Consider the following 18,548-nt stretch of genomic DNA (forward strand, 5'->3'; position numbering starts at 1 on the left):
AAGACTGATTTTAACATCATCAGTTGCTGGCATGGGGTTTGATCCCCCAAGTGTGATGAGGATCATTCATGCAAGACCACCTCGTAACTTGTCCCAGTACCTCCAGGAGATAGGTAGAGCAGGTCGAAGGGGACAAAACAGTTCTGCAATTCTTCATTACAACAAAAGAGACATTGCCAAAAATATTCCTGGAATTCAAGAAGACATAGTGCAGTATTGCAATAATGAGGAAACATGCGTAAGGGAATTGTTGTTAAAACCATTTGGATTTTCAAAATCTCAAGGAATTGCAAATGAAAATTGTTGTTCATTTTGCCTGAATGAAGACATTTCAAAATTAGACGAAGCTGGAGCATTTGATAACAATGTTTGAATTGTAATAACAATTTCATTTTTTATGTGCCCGATACAACAGGTTGGTGTTTGGTTTGAAATTTGACAGGTCATTTCAGAGTTAATAAATAAAATGTGTGCTATATTTTTTAAATCCATTTTTAAATCATCAAAAACACACACAAGACAAATCATACCAAAGACAACTTGACTCTAAAAATGTTTATTTCTGTACATTTTTATCAGTATTATTATTGCAATCCTCTTTTTTTATTCTGAAAAACATTACACCCCATTCTATTAATGCAGCTTGTATTGTATCACTAATCTGTATTGCTGTTCAAATATGTCTGTTTGCATCTCACAGTGGAGAAACAATCTACTGATCTCAAAATTGTGAATTCTACATTAACACATTTTAAAATGAACATCTGACATAAATCTAAATTGTATTTAAGTATGTCAAACTTGAAAAGCATGTCACATCGTCTACTGAATTGCATGAAAATGGCATGTTTAATACATTTTTTACTTTTTTTCCATTTTTCTGCTTATGTAGGTGACAATCACATACATCAACTATTTAAATATTAGGACAACCTCTTTGGTAAAAATGTTTTTACCATATTTTCCAAATTGATACCATCAAACCCATGTTGTCTTCTGAATGTAAAAAAACTGTAAATGACATTTTTTAACATTTTCAGGAGAAGCAAAAAAACTGTTTAATTAAAATAAGAACATTTTTCCGTATTCCAATTTCTGATAAGTATTATAAATTAATTTTAAAAACAAAACATCGAAATTGAGATGTATTTTGGCAAACAATTAATAATTAAGAAAGAAGCATTTACCATAATTTTAACGCTGAGATATTTTGAATGCAAAAAAGTTAAATATGTGCTCTTTATGTATTTTGTAAAATATATACTCCTGAACAATTTACAAAATGCCAGTTACACATGTTATAACATTCAGTAGACAACATAGTTTATGTCTTGTTTTGCACTGGAAAATAATCAAGAGCTGACCTAAAACAAATAATACTGAATAAAAAAAAATCACATGACTAACCTGTTGGTAAATGTACATAAACTGTAAATCTTCAGTGTACAGACAGAACATATTTGTGTTCTACATAAACATGTGTTCTTGCAATGAGTAGTTGATTAAAAAGTTGATGTGAATGTACCATGATATTAAATTAAATGTTATTGGTATGGTATTTTGTTATGCATATTTGTTCTTGCTAGGCAAACATTAACTCTTTCAGTGCGGGAACCGAATTTTGAAGGCCTGTGCAAACAGTTTGGATCCAGATGAGACGCCACAGAACGTGGCGTCTCATCAGGATCCAAACTGTTTGCTATTCTGATAGTATTCTTTGCAAAAAATCGAAGAAAATGCTTATTTTAGAAATTTAGCGGACAACATTTTAGCAGACGACAAATTTCCCAGCATGCAAAGGGTTAATGTAGTTCAGATAGAATTATACATGTAGTCCCAATCAACAAAATACTTCGCACATTTGAACGTAAAACGTATTTCTTCTGAAAACTGTCGTTTATAAAGAAACACTTTATTTAAAGTCTATATTTAGAATATCTTGATTCAAATGGAATGCACACTGAAGGTTGCATAAAGTACTGTTAAAACTTGAGCACAACAAACAGCTATCCCAATACAGAATATATGTCATATAAATGTTATCAAAATGATGTTTTTTTTCAATTTTTAAGCATTTTTTGCTTGCATTGTGGTTAATAAGATGTCCATAACAAACAATTTCAAAACTCTTAGTTTCAAATCAACTAATATACAGGACTGAGGTTTAAAATTGTAGGGCACACTTATTACGTCACTCCATGTAACACACCCTAGCAGTCCTCCTCAGACGATTAATGGTCAAAACTGATAGTATGTCCATAATACAGCCTGTCAACTACTTGCTTGATCCTGAACTTAAGATCAACAGAGTTAATTTTTCTGACTGGTGAGCACAGGACATTTGGCATGCCTTGACACACTCTTCCTATTGTTTTAGAAAACGGTCGCAAGTCCCTCAAAGAATTGGCAATAACTTCATTATCTTTTATTCTGGCTGGCGTTTGATGCCTACTAGAAACTTTCCTTACTGATGTGGAAATCTCTATTTTCTCAAAAATGTCGGACACAGTGTATGCGGCTCTGCAACTTCTTTGAATTGCTTTTTCCGACTTATTTGCACCCAAAGCCCTGATTAAATCCTTTTGGTTTCTTACAGAGTTTTCTTGTACAAGATCACTTTCAATATTTCCTGCAGCTCCACCTCTCAGGTTAACAAATGCACCTTCCAATGTCCTAATTGTTTGCATAGGGCTCATGCAGTACTCACACTTTAATACAAAGTCCAAACACTCCTGAAAATATTTTGATAGTCTGGAGTTTGAGAAGAAAAACTGGGCACATACCATTAGGCAAGGAATTATTCTGGCCACATCTCCTTCTTTAACAATGTCCTCAAACATCATCAGGTGCATATACCAGTAACAGAGATTGCAACTGTAATTATACACAGTATCATCTGTGTCATTGGACACCACATCATCAGTCTCATGTACATAGTCTAGATAGCCAAAGTGGTCAAGGAACTGTCGCAATGAATTTAACAGTGATTCATAGTTTTCGGATTTTGACTTCACCAGCTGAATAACATTTTGGGTGCAACTGGAAGCAGGGCTCTCCATGCCAAAGAACTCCATCAGCTGCTCCTTCACCATCTGTTTACCTGCCAGCGACAGAAAATCGTGATGCGCTTTAAAGGCGCCCTTAACCTTTCCATTTACATCGCTCCTTTGCAACTTGCCCTTTTAATGGTATAGGGTTCCAGCTTGTCTCAGAGTTTTGGAACTGAACAGCTCTTTAAAGCATTTCTAAAAAAAAAACATGACAATGTAATACATTTTATACTTGTATTACTATTCGAAAATTGTATGAAAGTATTCCACATATCAAAAAAATCCATTAAAATGCTTTGAACCTTTGCTGAAGAAGGTTGATATTTACCTCCAAGAAGTCTTGCTTGATGTGCCAGAGCTCTATTATGAAAGGGTGGAGATCTTCAAACCGCTTTTCTGGTGAGGTAGCTAAGGAACGAAGGTGTTTCGCTTCCTCTAGACGCACACGAGTTAATTGATCACCACCAACAGGGACTTTATAGGACCGAAGAAGGTCAGTGGAGCCTGTTTAAAGGAAAGTTTGTGATGCTTGACCCTGAAGTTAATTTTTGTTTACATGCAAATAATTTTTTATTTATCCTTAAAATGTAAAATGAAATTTAGTTTGTAGCATTTTAACTGCTACTTACTGATGCAAACCTGATTAACGCACACAAATGAATATAATAAATTATAAAATAATGTGCTGAATATATTAACTTTCTGTCATTTACTAGGATACTGACGTTGGCAGTAAATAAGAATCTATCAAAGTGTTTATAATACCTGTATCCTAACTGTCTGTAAAACCTGCAGTAACTGGAAGGTCAAACAGAAACAATAACAAATTTGAACAATAACATCAAACTGTAAGAATTATGTGCACAGTTGTATTTGATGTGGCAATATTTATCATTGTACATAACTTTGATTTATTGGAATGCTCTATGCATCAGTTGCATGAAATTTATGCATTTAAAATAAATTGCCTTTCAATTTACTATAAACTGCAGATGACTTAAAAAAACAACTTGGCTTAAGCAAGGCAAAAGAAGGTTACACCATGCCACAAAAACACATCTACTTGCATTATAGTAATAACAACAAGAAAATAATAACAAATAACAACATGCATGCTGAGAACAAACTATAGATTGAATAAATAGAAAATACGAAAGTCAAAGATAATCTAAATAAATTAATATTCATGAATATATTTTGCATGTTCGGTAATGCTGAATGATTTCTTGGAAAAAATAAGTTTGTTTCATTATCAGCATCTTACATTTGCATAGGACAGAGAAAATTGGAACGGCAAAAATGAACAGCAGCTTTTTATTCAATATTCATTTTCTTGATGATCAAGTAGATGGAAGATACTAGCCTAGGTCAATTTCAACTGTAATTCAAAGAGATTTTTATTTGACAATACTTCACTGTATAAACTGCTTAATGTGCTATGTCTTCTGAACAAGTATTTAACAAATAAATAGATTGACAAACTTACATATTGGCTACCGGTAAATGACTAGCAATGCATGGTGTACATACACAAACCCATTCTAATCTTTATAGACTCCAATGGTACTTGTGCGTCTAGAAAGGTCTTATAATAGTCCTGTTTACTTTCCAGTATTTGGAAATTAATATATTTATGTATTATATTATTTAGAATCTATTGAAAACAAAAGTACATTTTGCACAAGCACATTTGGTAAACACCAGGAATTATGTTCAGTCTTAGTGTATTGATTAGAATGGGCAGATATATAACAGAAAGCAAACATATTTACATGCAACATAACATATACATACCAAATGCCTTCATGTAAACATCACCAAGGACCTGTTGATACTGGTCCAATATATATATACAATCCTCATGCTTGGCCTCATTCTTAAGGATGATTGGTAGCTGAAAAACTTCAGATTTTTGCCTCATCTCAGCTTGGTAAGGATTATAGATGTGGGCTGGGAGCACTTTTTGAAGCCAGGAGAAGTCTTTAAACTCAGCCAGTATTCTTCCTGGAGTAAAACAACATAATAAACAATAAATACAGTAGTCAACACTATTTTCTATACATAACAATTCTTGCTATTTTGTATAACTTGTTTATCTAGCATTCTTCAGTGTACTACTTTAATGATTATACATTAATAACAACAGATTTGAGGAAAAACATGCATAAGCAACTTAACAGAAGAAAATTGTACATGTTATGATATCCGAGGTTTCCGTTAACTTTTGAACTCTGGAAGTCTCTGTATTTTCCACTTTGAAGTGTTGGATTTGGGAAGTTTTGAGACTTCCTGGGATGCAATTTTGATAGTTTTTATGAACACAACTGGGAGTTAATTACTTCCAAACTTCCTTTAACAAAAGCCCAGTCTACTCAATATAAAGACTATATGTTTTAAGAGTATTTTATTAAATTATAGTGCCAGTACAAGAATTGTTTAGCTTATAGATAGATTCATGCTCAACCATAGACAATAAATAAAAAAAACACTTCACACGTCAAACAATACCAGCACTCAAATAATTTGAATTTTACCTAACAATACACAGTAGGTGTTTGTCAAAGTGTCTCTGTGGTGACCATTGGGAAAGAACTTCTCTGGAGAAAGTGTTCCAAGTGATGGCATGGTGAAACTAGTGCTGAACGATCCTAGTTGTGCAATCTGAAATACAAATAGACATACACATGTTTTTGATTTACAACATTTTTGAACACCTTTTAATTGAGTTTTTTTTTCCGCATAAATTTAATTTGCTGTGTTTGGCACTTTGTATTAAGTGAATCAGAATCATGATATTTTTTTAGATAACTGTTGTATACATTCATTCATTTTAACTAATAAACAATTATATCCTGTACACATGTTTAATAGAGTGGAAAGCTTCTGATACCACCAATGTGAACAAAAATACATTACGACTATTTACTCAGTATATTGTTAACAGATCATAATATTAACAGTTTAGTGATGCTATTGTTAACATCACTAATCAAGCCAGACAAGAAGGGGTGTAATTTTAACCATTAGCTCAAACATTACCTACCCTGCTGAATATGATATTTGCGGCAAACATGTGGAGGTCCTTGCTGTGTCTGTCCAGTGAATGATGTCCTGTTCTGACATAGATGTCCAAATTGTCACCCGTGATTTTGACAAGTGGGTTTTTTCTTAGACTTCTGGCGATGTTGTCTTCCAGCATTTCACCAGCTTCATCCAGTAGACGCAGTTTGGATGATGTCGACATTGTCATCCCCATGCGGTTGAAAAGTGTTAGTGCCTGCCAGTAGTCAATTATAGAAATGATCCATATATTAACAGTAAGAGAAACTAATTAGAAGAAGCCACTTTATGACTTAAAGTGTTAATTATATCATTTTATTTTCACCTTAAAACCTAAGAATGCTAATGGATTTATGCAGCAGATATTAATGATTTTTAATAGTATACAAATTCAAATGCTTTCAATAACAGATAATAACAATAATGGAAAAATCATCATTTTTGGGTCAGGTTCCAAATGGCAAAACAAATGTATATCCATAGGCATATTATGTAATTAAATTTTCAGATTGTTGTGAAAAGATATAAAATAAGTCCTGTTAATATTTTTGTGGTCAGAATTTGCATAAAACATAATTTGAACCACGCTGTTAAAATACTTTAACGACAAATTTAGTTTCATTTCCAACCTCATTGATCATATTCCTACAGTTGTAAAAACCAAACTAGGGCCATCTTTTCCTTTATTTTTTAGCTATGATGAGGCCACATATATAAATATCCCCCATTTTTTATTCCTTTAAATTAGTTTTCTGTCTACAGCTCGTTTAACTCGAATATAAATCCCTGTCTTTAGAAAATGTGCTTGTGCCAACTCTAGAGCTTACCGAGTCATCCAAGTGCCCTTTGATGGATACAACTGTTGTGAGTCTGTGCCACGCTGACAACTTCTCATTCCTGGCATTCATGAGGATGGCAAAAAGCAACAATCGGGGCAATCTTATTGGCCGATGGGTTTTTCCCAGCTATTGTCATTGTGCAGAACAGGTCAAGGACGAACGGAAGGCTAAAAAACAACAACAAGGCATGATGCATGTCAATTTATTATTGTGATTTATTGTGAATAAGACCTGTCAACAGAGAGGAATACTGACAATTTCTTTTGCTCTTATTTGAACAAAACGTGTAAAACGAAAAAAGAAAAAGAACGCAATTCTAAATACATCCACTTCTGACAGATAAATATAATGAAAAAGTTTTTTATATTCTGTATTCATCACACTAAAGTGAAAATGATGATCCAATAAGATAAAGTGGAAGCTTTCGTTCTAATCATAAACTCACACAAAAAACAAACATGTATATAGTATTAGTAATGTATGCAACATATTAGAGGGACTTTTCAAAATATAGAAGAAAACCTTTTAAAGACTTTTAAGATGCATAGTCATGATTGGCAGAATTTACACTTCATCAAGGTATTATTTAAATGTTAATGTTTAAGTAATGCCTACAGAATCCACTTCGACAAATGACAATATCCTAAACATAAGTAGGGTTATAACTTAGGAAGAACAGCTAGTGTGCTTGCACATTCAGGTGTACTTTCATGTTCTTTTCATTCATAAAAAAATTACTTCTACTAGAGTTCTATGCACCCGATAGGATCAATTTTTACAGTTTTACATTTTTTGTATAGATTGCTTATTAATGTATAGTAAAATTTAAGTCTTTACCTTTCTGAAATTTCCTGTAATATTTCTGGAATAATGTTTTCCCCATTCTGCATCAACTGTGAGACACTTTTCTTTTTCAGAAGAATGCTGTTAAATGCAGCATTTCTAGAGGACAATCGTGCGCAGACATTGTTGATTTGTTCCAAGAATCTTGCTTGAACTCGAGTGGATAATATCTACAATAGACCGAAAGGTTACTGGTATATTAAATAACATAGTTGCTGTCTATTTACAGAAAAACGTTTATTGTGGAAAAGGGAAATGATCTGTTTAATTTTATAGCTGGTCCTTAGAAGAATATGTACAATTTATTAGGGATTATTCTTCATTTCCTTTGAGGAATCAACACCAGTTCAAATAATTTGTAAACAATATAATTATCCCGCTGCTATTTTAAGCCCATGTTTTCATTCTACCATGATTTTAAAAATGATACAAAAATCCACATGGTGACTTTGAAACCAACAAAATAAAATAATGCCTAATACAATATATCTGAAAGTATTTGCATTTATTTTCATGTTACTAACATGTTTGATGACAGCATAATTGGATAAGTAGCTTTGAATAAATGTGATGAGTGGTGGATACAAATTAAGACTTTCATGCTGTGGAATGTCCCTAAAGCCTCACACAATAAAGTTCATCTCTATCTAACACTATAAATCTTATATTCAATACAGATCCTGATTTAAAAAATTGTATCAATACTTCCAATATGCAGATTTAAGTTGATAAATTGGTAAAAATTATAAATGTAGAAGCAAATTATTATCAGTAATTGTTAGTACAAACCTTGTTATTGGCGACAATATCCACTATTTCATCCACTATTTCAGTGCTCCCACTTGTCTCACACAAATGCTGCTTGATAATGTCCATGGCAGTTATTGTAGGGATGGCATGAATGTCATGCGGTTTCATGTCTGTGTTTAAAGCCCTGGTGTAGTCATGATCTGACCCAACGGCTGTGGCCATATAGTCATGATCTTTTGTGAACACAGAATGAACTACAACAACTTCAACCTCTGAAGTCTCCTTGGAAGGACCTGGTATGGCCATGTCACCAAGTGAACGCCTTGCAGGTTTTTTACCAGCAGTAGGAGCATGTTTGCTACGCTTCACAATTGAAGATAATTTTAGTGTTATGGGCGAGACTGTGCCACGCTTAAATCGAGTTGAGTCTGATATTTGAACGCCATCATTCAAAGCCAGGTCCAGTTTTTTTAACAATTTCATGAGCAGACTGAATTTTGGCGTCACACCCTCTACAAACTCCTAATTCAATTAGTGCCTCTTGATTTGCAGAAACAAAATCCTTAAATGGTCGATTTAATAAATAAGAAATTGCTTCATTATAATTTGATTCTTTTTTTCCAGTCAAACTAAAAACTCTTTTGTTTTCACAAAGGAAACAATTCTCCGGCACTTTCTTCTTCGGCGTTCACATGGTTATCTATCATTTCTACGTCGTCTGCCTGGATTTCGATGAGACATAACATATTATAGGTCCCTGCATTGTACTAAACTTACTTTATTAGCGGGCGCACTCGACTTTATTCTGTCCACTTCCCTAGTTATCAGTTATTGGTTTACACTTATAACTAACTAAGTTACAGGCAATTTCTAAGGCTTAAGGAACAGAAATAAAGAAACACTTTATATTGTAAGGCGCCATTATATTTTATCGTATCACGTGGCTCGAATATCATCACGTGGTTGCTTATGATGGCAGGGTTTCGATCCAGCTATGCTGGTTCCCGTCAAATCACTGCGCGGAGGTTGACTTTATATATGACGTATCTTTATATATGACGTCACAGTATCAGATAAAAACAGTCAAGTTTCTGCATCTTTCCCGCTACTGAAATTTACTTTTAGATACCCATTTATATACAAGAATGACATTTATCATACCCATTTTGATACAATACTTTCAAATCTATATGCATTTATATACAAGTAAATTTCTGATTTCAATACCCATATCTATACTTAGATGCTCAAAACCATACCCATATCTATAACTTTAGTAAAAAAAACACCCCCATAAAATCGGCACACCCCTATACATCCGTATATAGGAAGTTACCCCTCCCCCCGGGACGTTTAAATAATAAGATAAAATGGCAATAGTATTGTCAAAGTAATGATGAATTTTACACTCGATAATATTACACAAGTAATGTTTTTGTTAGAAGCAAAATATATTGGTCATATAATAGGCTTCTGATTGTGTTTATTCACGTGACGTGACAGCCTTTTATATATCATTTTCAAGCACATGAAGCGAATAAATGTCGGCAAGTATTCAACTAAGATAATTCATAGTTAATGTAGATAATCCAAAGCTATTCTTTTATTCAGAGGCTGTTAAGCAAGAATGAAATCATTCTTCATATTTCCATTTCTCACGTATAGTCGAATGAAAGCAGAGTGATCGTAAACTCCCATTGATAACAATAATATATCCCAAATGGGTTCACTATTTAAAGATATTGAACGTAAAATGTTGGAAAGCAATGAACCAGTTCCCGTAAAATAATTGCTTTTTCAAATGAATAAGTTAATCAGGATTTCACATACGTTCATAAGTAGTGGCTTTCACGGCTCAGTCGTAGTCGATGCTCGGTATGTTACGCAATGAAAGAATAGGTCCCCGTGGTGTAACGGATATGGTGTCCGCCTAGCGACCGGGAGGTCACGGGTTCGATCCCCACCGTGGGAGCGTTCTTTAGATCTCCCCCAAAGACACCAAGTACTGGTTCTAGGCCCAGGAAACAGACTCGAGAGCGTTTATATAAGCCTTAGACTTTCGATGCAATCGAGCTAAAATAAATAGGTTTAAACTAATGAAAGAATATCAGGAATTAAACATAAGTTTTAACCAAAAAAAATGTTCATGAAATATTCAATGGAATTTCGAATGTCTAAAATCATTTTTGTTTTATTTTTGACTTTGTCAATGTGTCGTTTTGAAAAACCATTGTTTAAAGCAAAGAAGTCGTCATCTTTGGCGAAATATGACCGGAAAACAAACGAAGTCTCTGCAATACAGTGTTGCGCAGAATGTGAACGTGACAGGTCGTGCAAAAGCACGGGTTACCGTCGCACTACCAAGGAGTGCTACATTTCATATATACCTGCATTTGCGGCGTTAAACGAGACAACAGACCCTTCAAACATTGTCTTTGCATTGGATGGTAAGTTATGCTTGGAAAATATAATTTACCAATTTCAATAGTATTATATACAGGATGTTACATTTGCCAGTTTATTGCCAGTTGAAAATGCTTGAATTTTTCCTTTCAACAACAGGAGAGAATAGAATTAAATGCAACATAAGATTTTGATATTACACGCTCATGTTTTGAAGAACATTATATACAAGACGAATATGAACGAAGAAGGAAATGCTTAAAGAAACAGGTTTATATTTCATAATGTGTAATGGCTATGCAGTATCGTATTGACGTTTATAATGAAATGTTTGCAAACAAATTTATTCCTTGCCCTCGGCGTGGAACTAAACATAGCAATTTGATTTTTTTTAGCCTTTTCTATTAAGCTTCTCTTTATAAGGCGCGTATTCAAATGTGTTTACATGTAAATCAAGAGAGAAACCCAATGACCGACCTGTAAAACCTGCCGCATCGCCCCTTTAAGACTGACGTCACACCTTCTTGGATATATTAGATATGTAAGACTTTGGACATAAACGTCGTCGAACATTTGGATTCGTGTTGAGTGGACCCATGAAAATTCACGCAAAGTAGTGTCCGATGAAAATTATTGGTTTACAAATTTTGCGTTTGTTCCATCTGCTTATATTTGAACAAAACATACAAGCGAACAAGAGAAAAAAGTACAAACGAAGAAAAAAAACACATACTAGCAACATGTACCGTAGTTAAAATTTTTAAGGGATTTTATAAAGAACCATTTATTTCTGGCTCAAGGGAATATATGTGTTCGTATTTCTTGAAAAAATAACACACGTTTTCATGGATCCTTAAAAGAACAAATTGAATCAAAAACGATGATGGGGATTCTCACTACTGCATACATTCCGTATGTACATAAACGATTTTTAACTTCAAAACGAACAGTATAAGCTCAATTCACCAAGAAGTGTTCAGGGTGGGATATTGTGGTGTATTGGCCCAGAGTATTGGAATTTGTTATGTAGCATTTACAGTTTATTGACGTCTTCACTTGTTAAATTTGGCCTTGGTCTTGGGCCTTGATGTACTTTTTTTATATTTATGCTTATATGTTAACGCTACATCGGCTTGAATTTACACGTTTCTTTTCGAAGAACGAAATCTGAATTATTGTATAGAAAACTGTTTATCTTTTTTATTTGTCTAATTTTACACTTTCATATTCAGGTTTTGTAATAAGTATGAAATACCGAAACTTTCACTTGAGAATGGCAAAGATACACAGTAATATAGAATGGCTGCATGTAACTGACACATGGTTTCATCGATTCAGTTCCGTTATAACTTATGTGAACATGCATTTAATCATTGCAAGTAGGTAATATAACATAATTTACAAGTAAAAGCAAGCAAACATAAGTATAAGTAATAACCAACCATCGCAGGATTAGATACTTACCACAATAACGGGTTAAATAATTATGTATGGATAGGAGAATATTGCCGAACAATTATACACATTACAATGGAAAATGGTAAATACCAATGACCGGGTGACTTAATTTATACGATAAATTCATAGCATTACATTAAGAGTTCAAACCGGCTTTAGCGCTCAAATCCTACAAACAAATGTAAGTGTTAAATACAAATAATTCTCAAAGGTACACAATTTAAATCCTACTCTAATGAAACACAAATATTCTACAATTTAACTGTAACATGATCGGATGCAAAACCGAGTAACAGAATTGTAAATTGCTGAATACAAAATCATGTATTCAGTCGAAAAAAAATAATATGTGTACAGATACGTACTGTAGGTGGAATCTCATAAATCAATTAACGACTTCTTATTTATCTAGATTGGACGTTAGTTTTCCGTGGAACACCAGGAATAGGTACCAACCCAAAATTAGCGTGGTTTGGAACGGAAAGCGTTACAAGCACTGATAAGACGTGCACGAGTCTGTCTGCAACTTCCTGTCGCCAACATTACAGGGACCCTGTGGTAGATCAATGGGATACTCTGCGAATTACTGAGGTAGCATTTAACGTACTTTGTTACCATGAAAACATTAACTAGTTTTCCATAAGCACAGTATGTGAATTGTTTCTCACATCTGCAATTGTATAAGTTTATACAGATACAATGTTAAGGGTTTAAATATGGATAATACCAATGGATACTCAGTTCGTCATGGAGTGGAATGAAGCAGAAATCCTTTACACTTTTTTCACTTGAAGGGTAAATGTCTGAAATTAAGAATTTAAAAGTAACGTACACTAGGTCCCCACTAACACGAAGTTCAGCATATTTATGTTATGATTAGATTTTAGTTTTGGAAACTGAAGTCATATAGACGATAAGACAGTGAAATGAACACATGTAGCCCCTTTCCCCAAGTCTAAATATAATATTATGTTTACCAAAATATTTGTCGACCAGTATATTTTCATGTTTACAATATTTATATTTAAGAAATTTGCAGTGCCTTAGTCTAGGAAGTCAGTGAATAATGTAGAATCTGTATTCTCTGGTTCAATTTTCTTGTCATGGAAACTGTTTTTGGCTCAACTGTTTCAAGTGTTTTTTGTATTTTATTAATTTTATAATGAATGTAAGTTGGTCGACTTATTGCCATTCCATAATGGTAGTCGATTTATCAGATGCTATGCAAAAGGTGGAAAGAAGAAAACGAAACTTGAATACTCAAGCTCTAAATGTCAGTAAACGCAACCATTGTTTAAGGGATCAAGCCGTTAAACGAGAAGTAATGGATATTGTCTTAGATAATTAGGCAAACATTCAGGGTTGCCCGCGACATTTATCATCGAAAACGGCATTAAAAGGTAAATATTTGACGACTGATACAAACAAGTCATGCCTTCAATGCTACGTCAAAGGTATCCATGCAGAAATACACGTCCTGCGAATAAAATATATTTTTCAATTAACCATTTGATGTTTTTACAGAGACCAAAGCAGAACTTTCTTCACAGCAACATATAACAACTGCCCAAATGATGAACTGTTTACGCTAGTTTTGACAAGCCGTGTTTATAATTGTTGTAAGTATGACAACCAAGCGACGTACCCCCAGTTCCTTTTTGCAACAGAAGACGCCGCAGGTCGCCCGGAATCCATGTCAGGTTTGTGGTACTACACAAGAAAATTCAAATAGGTTTTTTTTTTCGAGAATATACAATATGTTCTTTATTACAAGGCAAACCATGCAATATTTGTTTTGATTCGAAAATTTGTAACGAAGTATGCTCACTATGAATAAATACATCCACAATTTTCTTTGTTTCAGGTGAAGCCTTTGCGGAAGTTTTCGCAATTTTTATAAAATATGAAAGAAAATAACATGCTGTCTGCGTTCATGGGACTGTCATATCAACAGGGAGTTTTCTCGACCAAGCATGTTCATTCGACCGTGACCAAGCATTTTCATTCAACCATGACCAAGCATGTTCATTCAGCCATGCATTAAGTATACAAAGACAAACCTATTGTTAAATTGTATTACACGGGTAATAACTGTGAACTGAATGATGTCAGTTTGACGTTGACATCTGCAGTGCTCTTGCAAAGCGAGCACAAACAGTCATCAAACAGCTATTACCAAAGTAAGGCATTTATGTAATGGACAGCTTAAGCACATGCGTTGAAATTGATGTCAAACAATGACAAATGAATAATATCGTTTACAACCTTACTATGCGTCTGTATATCATTTATTTAACGTCTGTAGTGATTTATTATGAATGTGATTGATAATGTTGATTTTTCATGTTTCTATTATACCATTTTTCTTTCTGTGTCTGTAACTTAAATTCAATTGTGTTTATATTGGAAGAAGTGTTATTGTCCTCAACATAGTCGATATATTTTGCACTCCTAAACGACTCATTGTGTTTCGAAAGTGACTGCTTACATGAGTGACTATTTATAAGTTGAGATACATATGTTCCTTATTAACATTCAAGATGCGTTAACGTACCATTTAAATCATGTCAACTAACATAAACGTTAAACGCTAGGGGAGAAAATCTCTGCAAACAGTTTTATTCTAGCTTACGCATTTATGGCTTCTATTTTCAAATGACTTTCTGTGGTGCATAAATTGCCAAGGTTTTTGTTCGTTATCACCAATGATATCAACGGTTTCAAAATGACATACAACAATTTGCATTTGAAAATACTGGAGATGAATAAATGTGAACATCTTATAACATATACCATTACTCCAATCAAACGTGGCGTTTATTAAGTGACAACATACCTCTACAAACAAAATGGTGGTGCCGCAAATCTTTGCATATATTAACTCTTTGGCGAACCAACGCATAGAACATTTTTTAATTGGACGGTGTTATTATCTTACGGCAATAGATCCGTTCATTAACCATGTCGTTCAATAAAAAAAAATCGACCTTATCTGTTAAATATAAACGGTACTTCTGTATATGAACAAGGTCATGTTTTAGTTGTTTAAACATTTCTTAAAAGGTCGGATGTGTACTTATATTTTATTATTTATTTAGAAGGCCGTGATTGCATTGATTTTCCGTTTTGAATTAATGGACTGACACTATTGTAATGTATACATTGTTACGTATATCCTTTTCTTTGAGTGTATTTTATGTAGTTTTAAATAAAGCAAACAAGAACCCTTTTGCTGGTTAGCCTATGCAAATAGAACAAATACAACCACGTTACAATATACTGCGATCTGTGTAAATAGCTTTATTTGGCTTGCAATTTAAAATTACTTCGACCAGAATGGAAATAGCTTACTTTAGAACCGCATTCACTTTATAAAAGAAATCTGAAGCTCTTTTTTATCGCTTAACAAATTTAAGTTGCGAACTTGAGCGAGGTAAAAATATGTACATTGTCTCACTTTACTAAGAAAATAATTCACGGATATTAGCCCGAAAGCAAGCACATTTAAATGTTTGCGCTTTTGAATATTATTTTTATATTTGTAAATTTTGAGACGTTTTGTCAATGACGAGTACTGTAGTAATTTTGTTAAGAAATCAACATTCGGCGCAATGTTGGACTTCAATGAGATTTTAAACTTTATTTTCTAAGACTGCAACTGGCCCTCCCAGATAGGCATAATGACTATGACCGTATTGGTTTGAGTGGTCGTCGCCCGAAAAGATACAAGGTACACTTTTATCTATAGAACAAAACAATAACGGTCACACAAAATGGAAAAAACAAAATGTGTTTTCGTAAACAAAGTAAACAAAATCATGTATGCTTCCTTAAATGCAAAACTGTGTACGCTGGAAGCGTGAACACGAAGGGATCAGTTATAGGCATAACTTAGATAAGCTTGTAGTCTTCTCTTTTAATTTCTGTCTGTCAACGAAAATTTTAAGGACAGGGGATTACACAAATTCCCGGGATTTTAACATTACGATTATACGAAGATGAACAGCTTTTATTAGATATGGTGGGTTAATCAATACCATTCATGCATAGTCAAGTAGTAACCTTCGTCCAAGACGAATTAGGAAACTCGAAAGCAATACTAATTTACAGGTAAGGCATATTATGAGTTTAATATTTTCGAGTTTAAAATTTAGTTTTGATAAGTATTCATGATTTCTAACTGTATTTTCATCTTGGGAGAAATACGACCGGAAAACAATCTCTATAATTCCTAACGTAACATCAAGCAAGCATAAAAAACAACTATGTTGTGCGATGTGCGAGAGACGCATATATTGTCAACATGTGCACAGAGCTTCGAGACAAACTTGCATTGTATCAAGCAAATACACTTAATATACATAACTTCTTATTTATACAGACAAAAACAGTATAATTGATGCGCATATTTGTATTCTGTGCATAAGTTCATGCTCAGGTGAAATATGAAGTAAAATGTTCGTACATTTTGACTGGTTCAAGCTTAACACGATTAACTTCAAATTAACCTTCAATTTATCACAAGGACAACTACTAATTATTTTCTGTGGTGGGAAAGAAGCATGTCAATCGTATCAATTTACTTTGTTTATTCTTCGAAATATAGGAATAACAACCTTTATCCGAGCGTGTTCGTATAATAACATGCAGATGTTTACAATATACATATAATCTTGAACAACATAACAACATGAATTTGATGTTGCCACGTTGACGACATTGCTAGAACTGATTTCAAACGCTATTTAGTTCTATAAACAGCCATTTGCACACCAACTTGCAAAACTGGTTTGTTTTACTATGACCGTCAGGACAAAAGAACTCCGCTTTACAATTTAACGCGGAGTACTTATACGTCCTAACTTTGAATAAAACAAATATAATCAACAACCGTGTTGTACGATGTGCGAGAGACGCATACAGACAATTCCAAGTATAGTCGGATAAGCATCAAATTCAAATTCATACATATAGTTCCATCGGTCATTCAAACGAATTTACAATATAAAACAAATAACAAGTTTTGTAGAATTTAACCTAAAGAGTCTTGAACAAAACCGTATGTTGCTATGTCAGTTTTCCATCTCCCATGCCTCTTAAGGCATCTTTCAGAGACGCTCGAAGTGTTTGCCACATTAGTGACTCCACTAGCTCGCAGTGAGTGCGTACCAAGGTTAAGTTTGGGACCAACTAGTTTCAATTTTTAAACAATGCATTCTATTGCTCTTGGGTAACTTAATAAATTAAAACTAAAAAAATAATAAAACGGTGATGCATAAAAATATGGTGAACAAGTTCAGGATAAGAAGTACCAGAAAAAAACGAAAGAAGTGTTATATTCAATTGCAAAATACATTCTGCTATACACATAACACCTCTTCATGTCTTATTATTTTGGTAAGGTTTGTTCATACGACATTTATACAACATATTGGTTCTGCATAAAAATACGAGTAAACGTGTCGGTATCGGCGCAAAGCTGTTAGATACACTAAGCATACCAGTAAACAATATGTGATTGATGGTAGTATTTAATTACTCTTGATTAATTTTATATGATCATTTCTCTTTTATTAAGGTTGACGATTTGCAGAATAATTGTTGACTTGAAATCGTATTTATACTCGCTTCAAAAAAACAAGAGGGCCATGATGGCCCTGTATCGCTGCACTGCTTTTATGCGAAAAAAGCGTGCAATACGCATGGGTTGAAATGTACTCAAGCATATGACTTTCTCTTTCTATCCTTCGTCCCACTTGGCGCTTTAAGTTGGAAGGGTGAGCATTTTTATATATGGAAAACGTTACTACGGTGTTAATTAAACATACAAAAAAGCCCGGGAATTGTCGCACAGGTACTTTGCTTATAACGTAGGTACATTTATCTCTCCAAAAGATATTGTCGTTCTTTCTTTTTCACATATTTTTAGATGCTGAAGATCAAATCTACGCATGTTCTACGTGATTAATGGAAGTTCCTTCATTCAATCATGAATCTTTTTCCAAAATTCCAAAAAGTGTTTGTAGGTTTCAAAGATTCTGTTACTCAGCTGGAGTTTCACTTCTTTATATTATATAGTTCATGACATATGCAAAACACCTAATGGCGTAGATCACCTAAACTTTACTTCATTCTTGAGGCATTA

General features: G+C 33.7%; 1 protein-coding gene across 1 annotated transcript; it reads right to left on the reverse strand.

The window, feature by feature from the left end:
• Nucleotides 1–3,124: 3,124 nt before the first annotated feature.
• Nucleotides 3,125–8,920, reverse strand: LOC127873616 (uncharacterized). The gene is made up of 8 exons (XM_052417493.1): nt 8,582–8,920; nt 7,787–7,962; nt 6,938–7,116; nt 6,094–6,327; nt 5,585–5,711; nt 4,845–5,054; nt 3,379–3,554; nt 3,125–3,245 (listed from the first exon to the last, which is right to left on the reverse strand). The coding sequence occupies exons 3-8, from the start codon at nt 7,016–7,018 to the stop codon at nt 3,183–3,185; spliced, it is 891 nt and encodes a 296-aa protein (XP_052273453.1). The 5' UTR covers nt 7,019–7,116; nt 7,787–7,962; nt 8,582–8,920; the 3' UTR covers nt 3,125–3,182.
• Between the last annotated feature and the right edge of the window lie 9,628 nt (nt 8,921–18,548).

Source organism: Dreissena polymorpha, chromosome 3 (assembly GCF_020536995.1).
Source record: "Dreissena polymorpha isolate Duluth1 chromosome 3, UMN_Dpol_1.0, whole genome shotgun sequence".
NCBI classification, from domain to species: Eukaryota; Metazoa; Mollusca; class Bivalvia; order Myida; family Dreissenidae; genus Dreissena; species Dreissena polymorpha.

Excerpts from the sequence above, each read along its gene's own strand:
- LOC127873616 (XM_052417493.1), bottom strand. The coding sequence starts at position 7,018 with ATGAATGCCAGGAATGAGAAGTTGTCAGCGTGGCACAGACTCACAACA. Across the intron at positions 5,055-5,584 it reads CACCTACTGTGTATTGTTAG|GAAGAATACTGGCTGAGTTT; the intron begins GTAAAATTCAAA and ends GTTTTACTCCAG. Across the intron at positions 3,555-4,844 it reads TGTTTACATGAAGGCATTTG|GCTCCACTGACCTTCTTCGG; the intron begins GTATGTATATGT and ends TCCTTTAAACAG.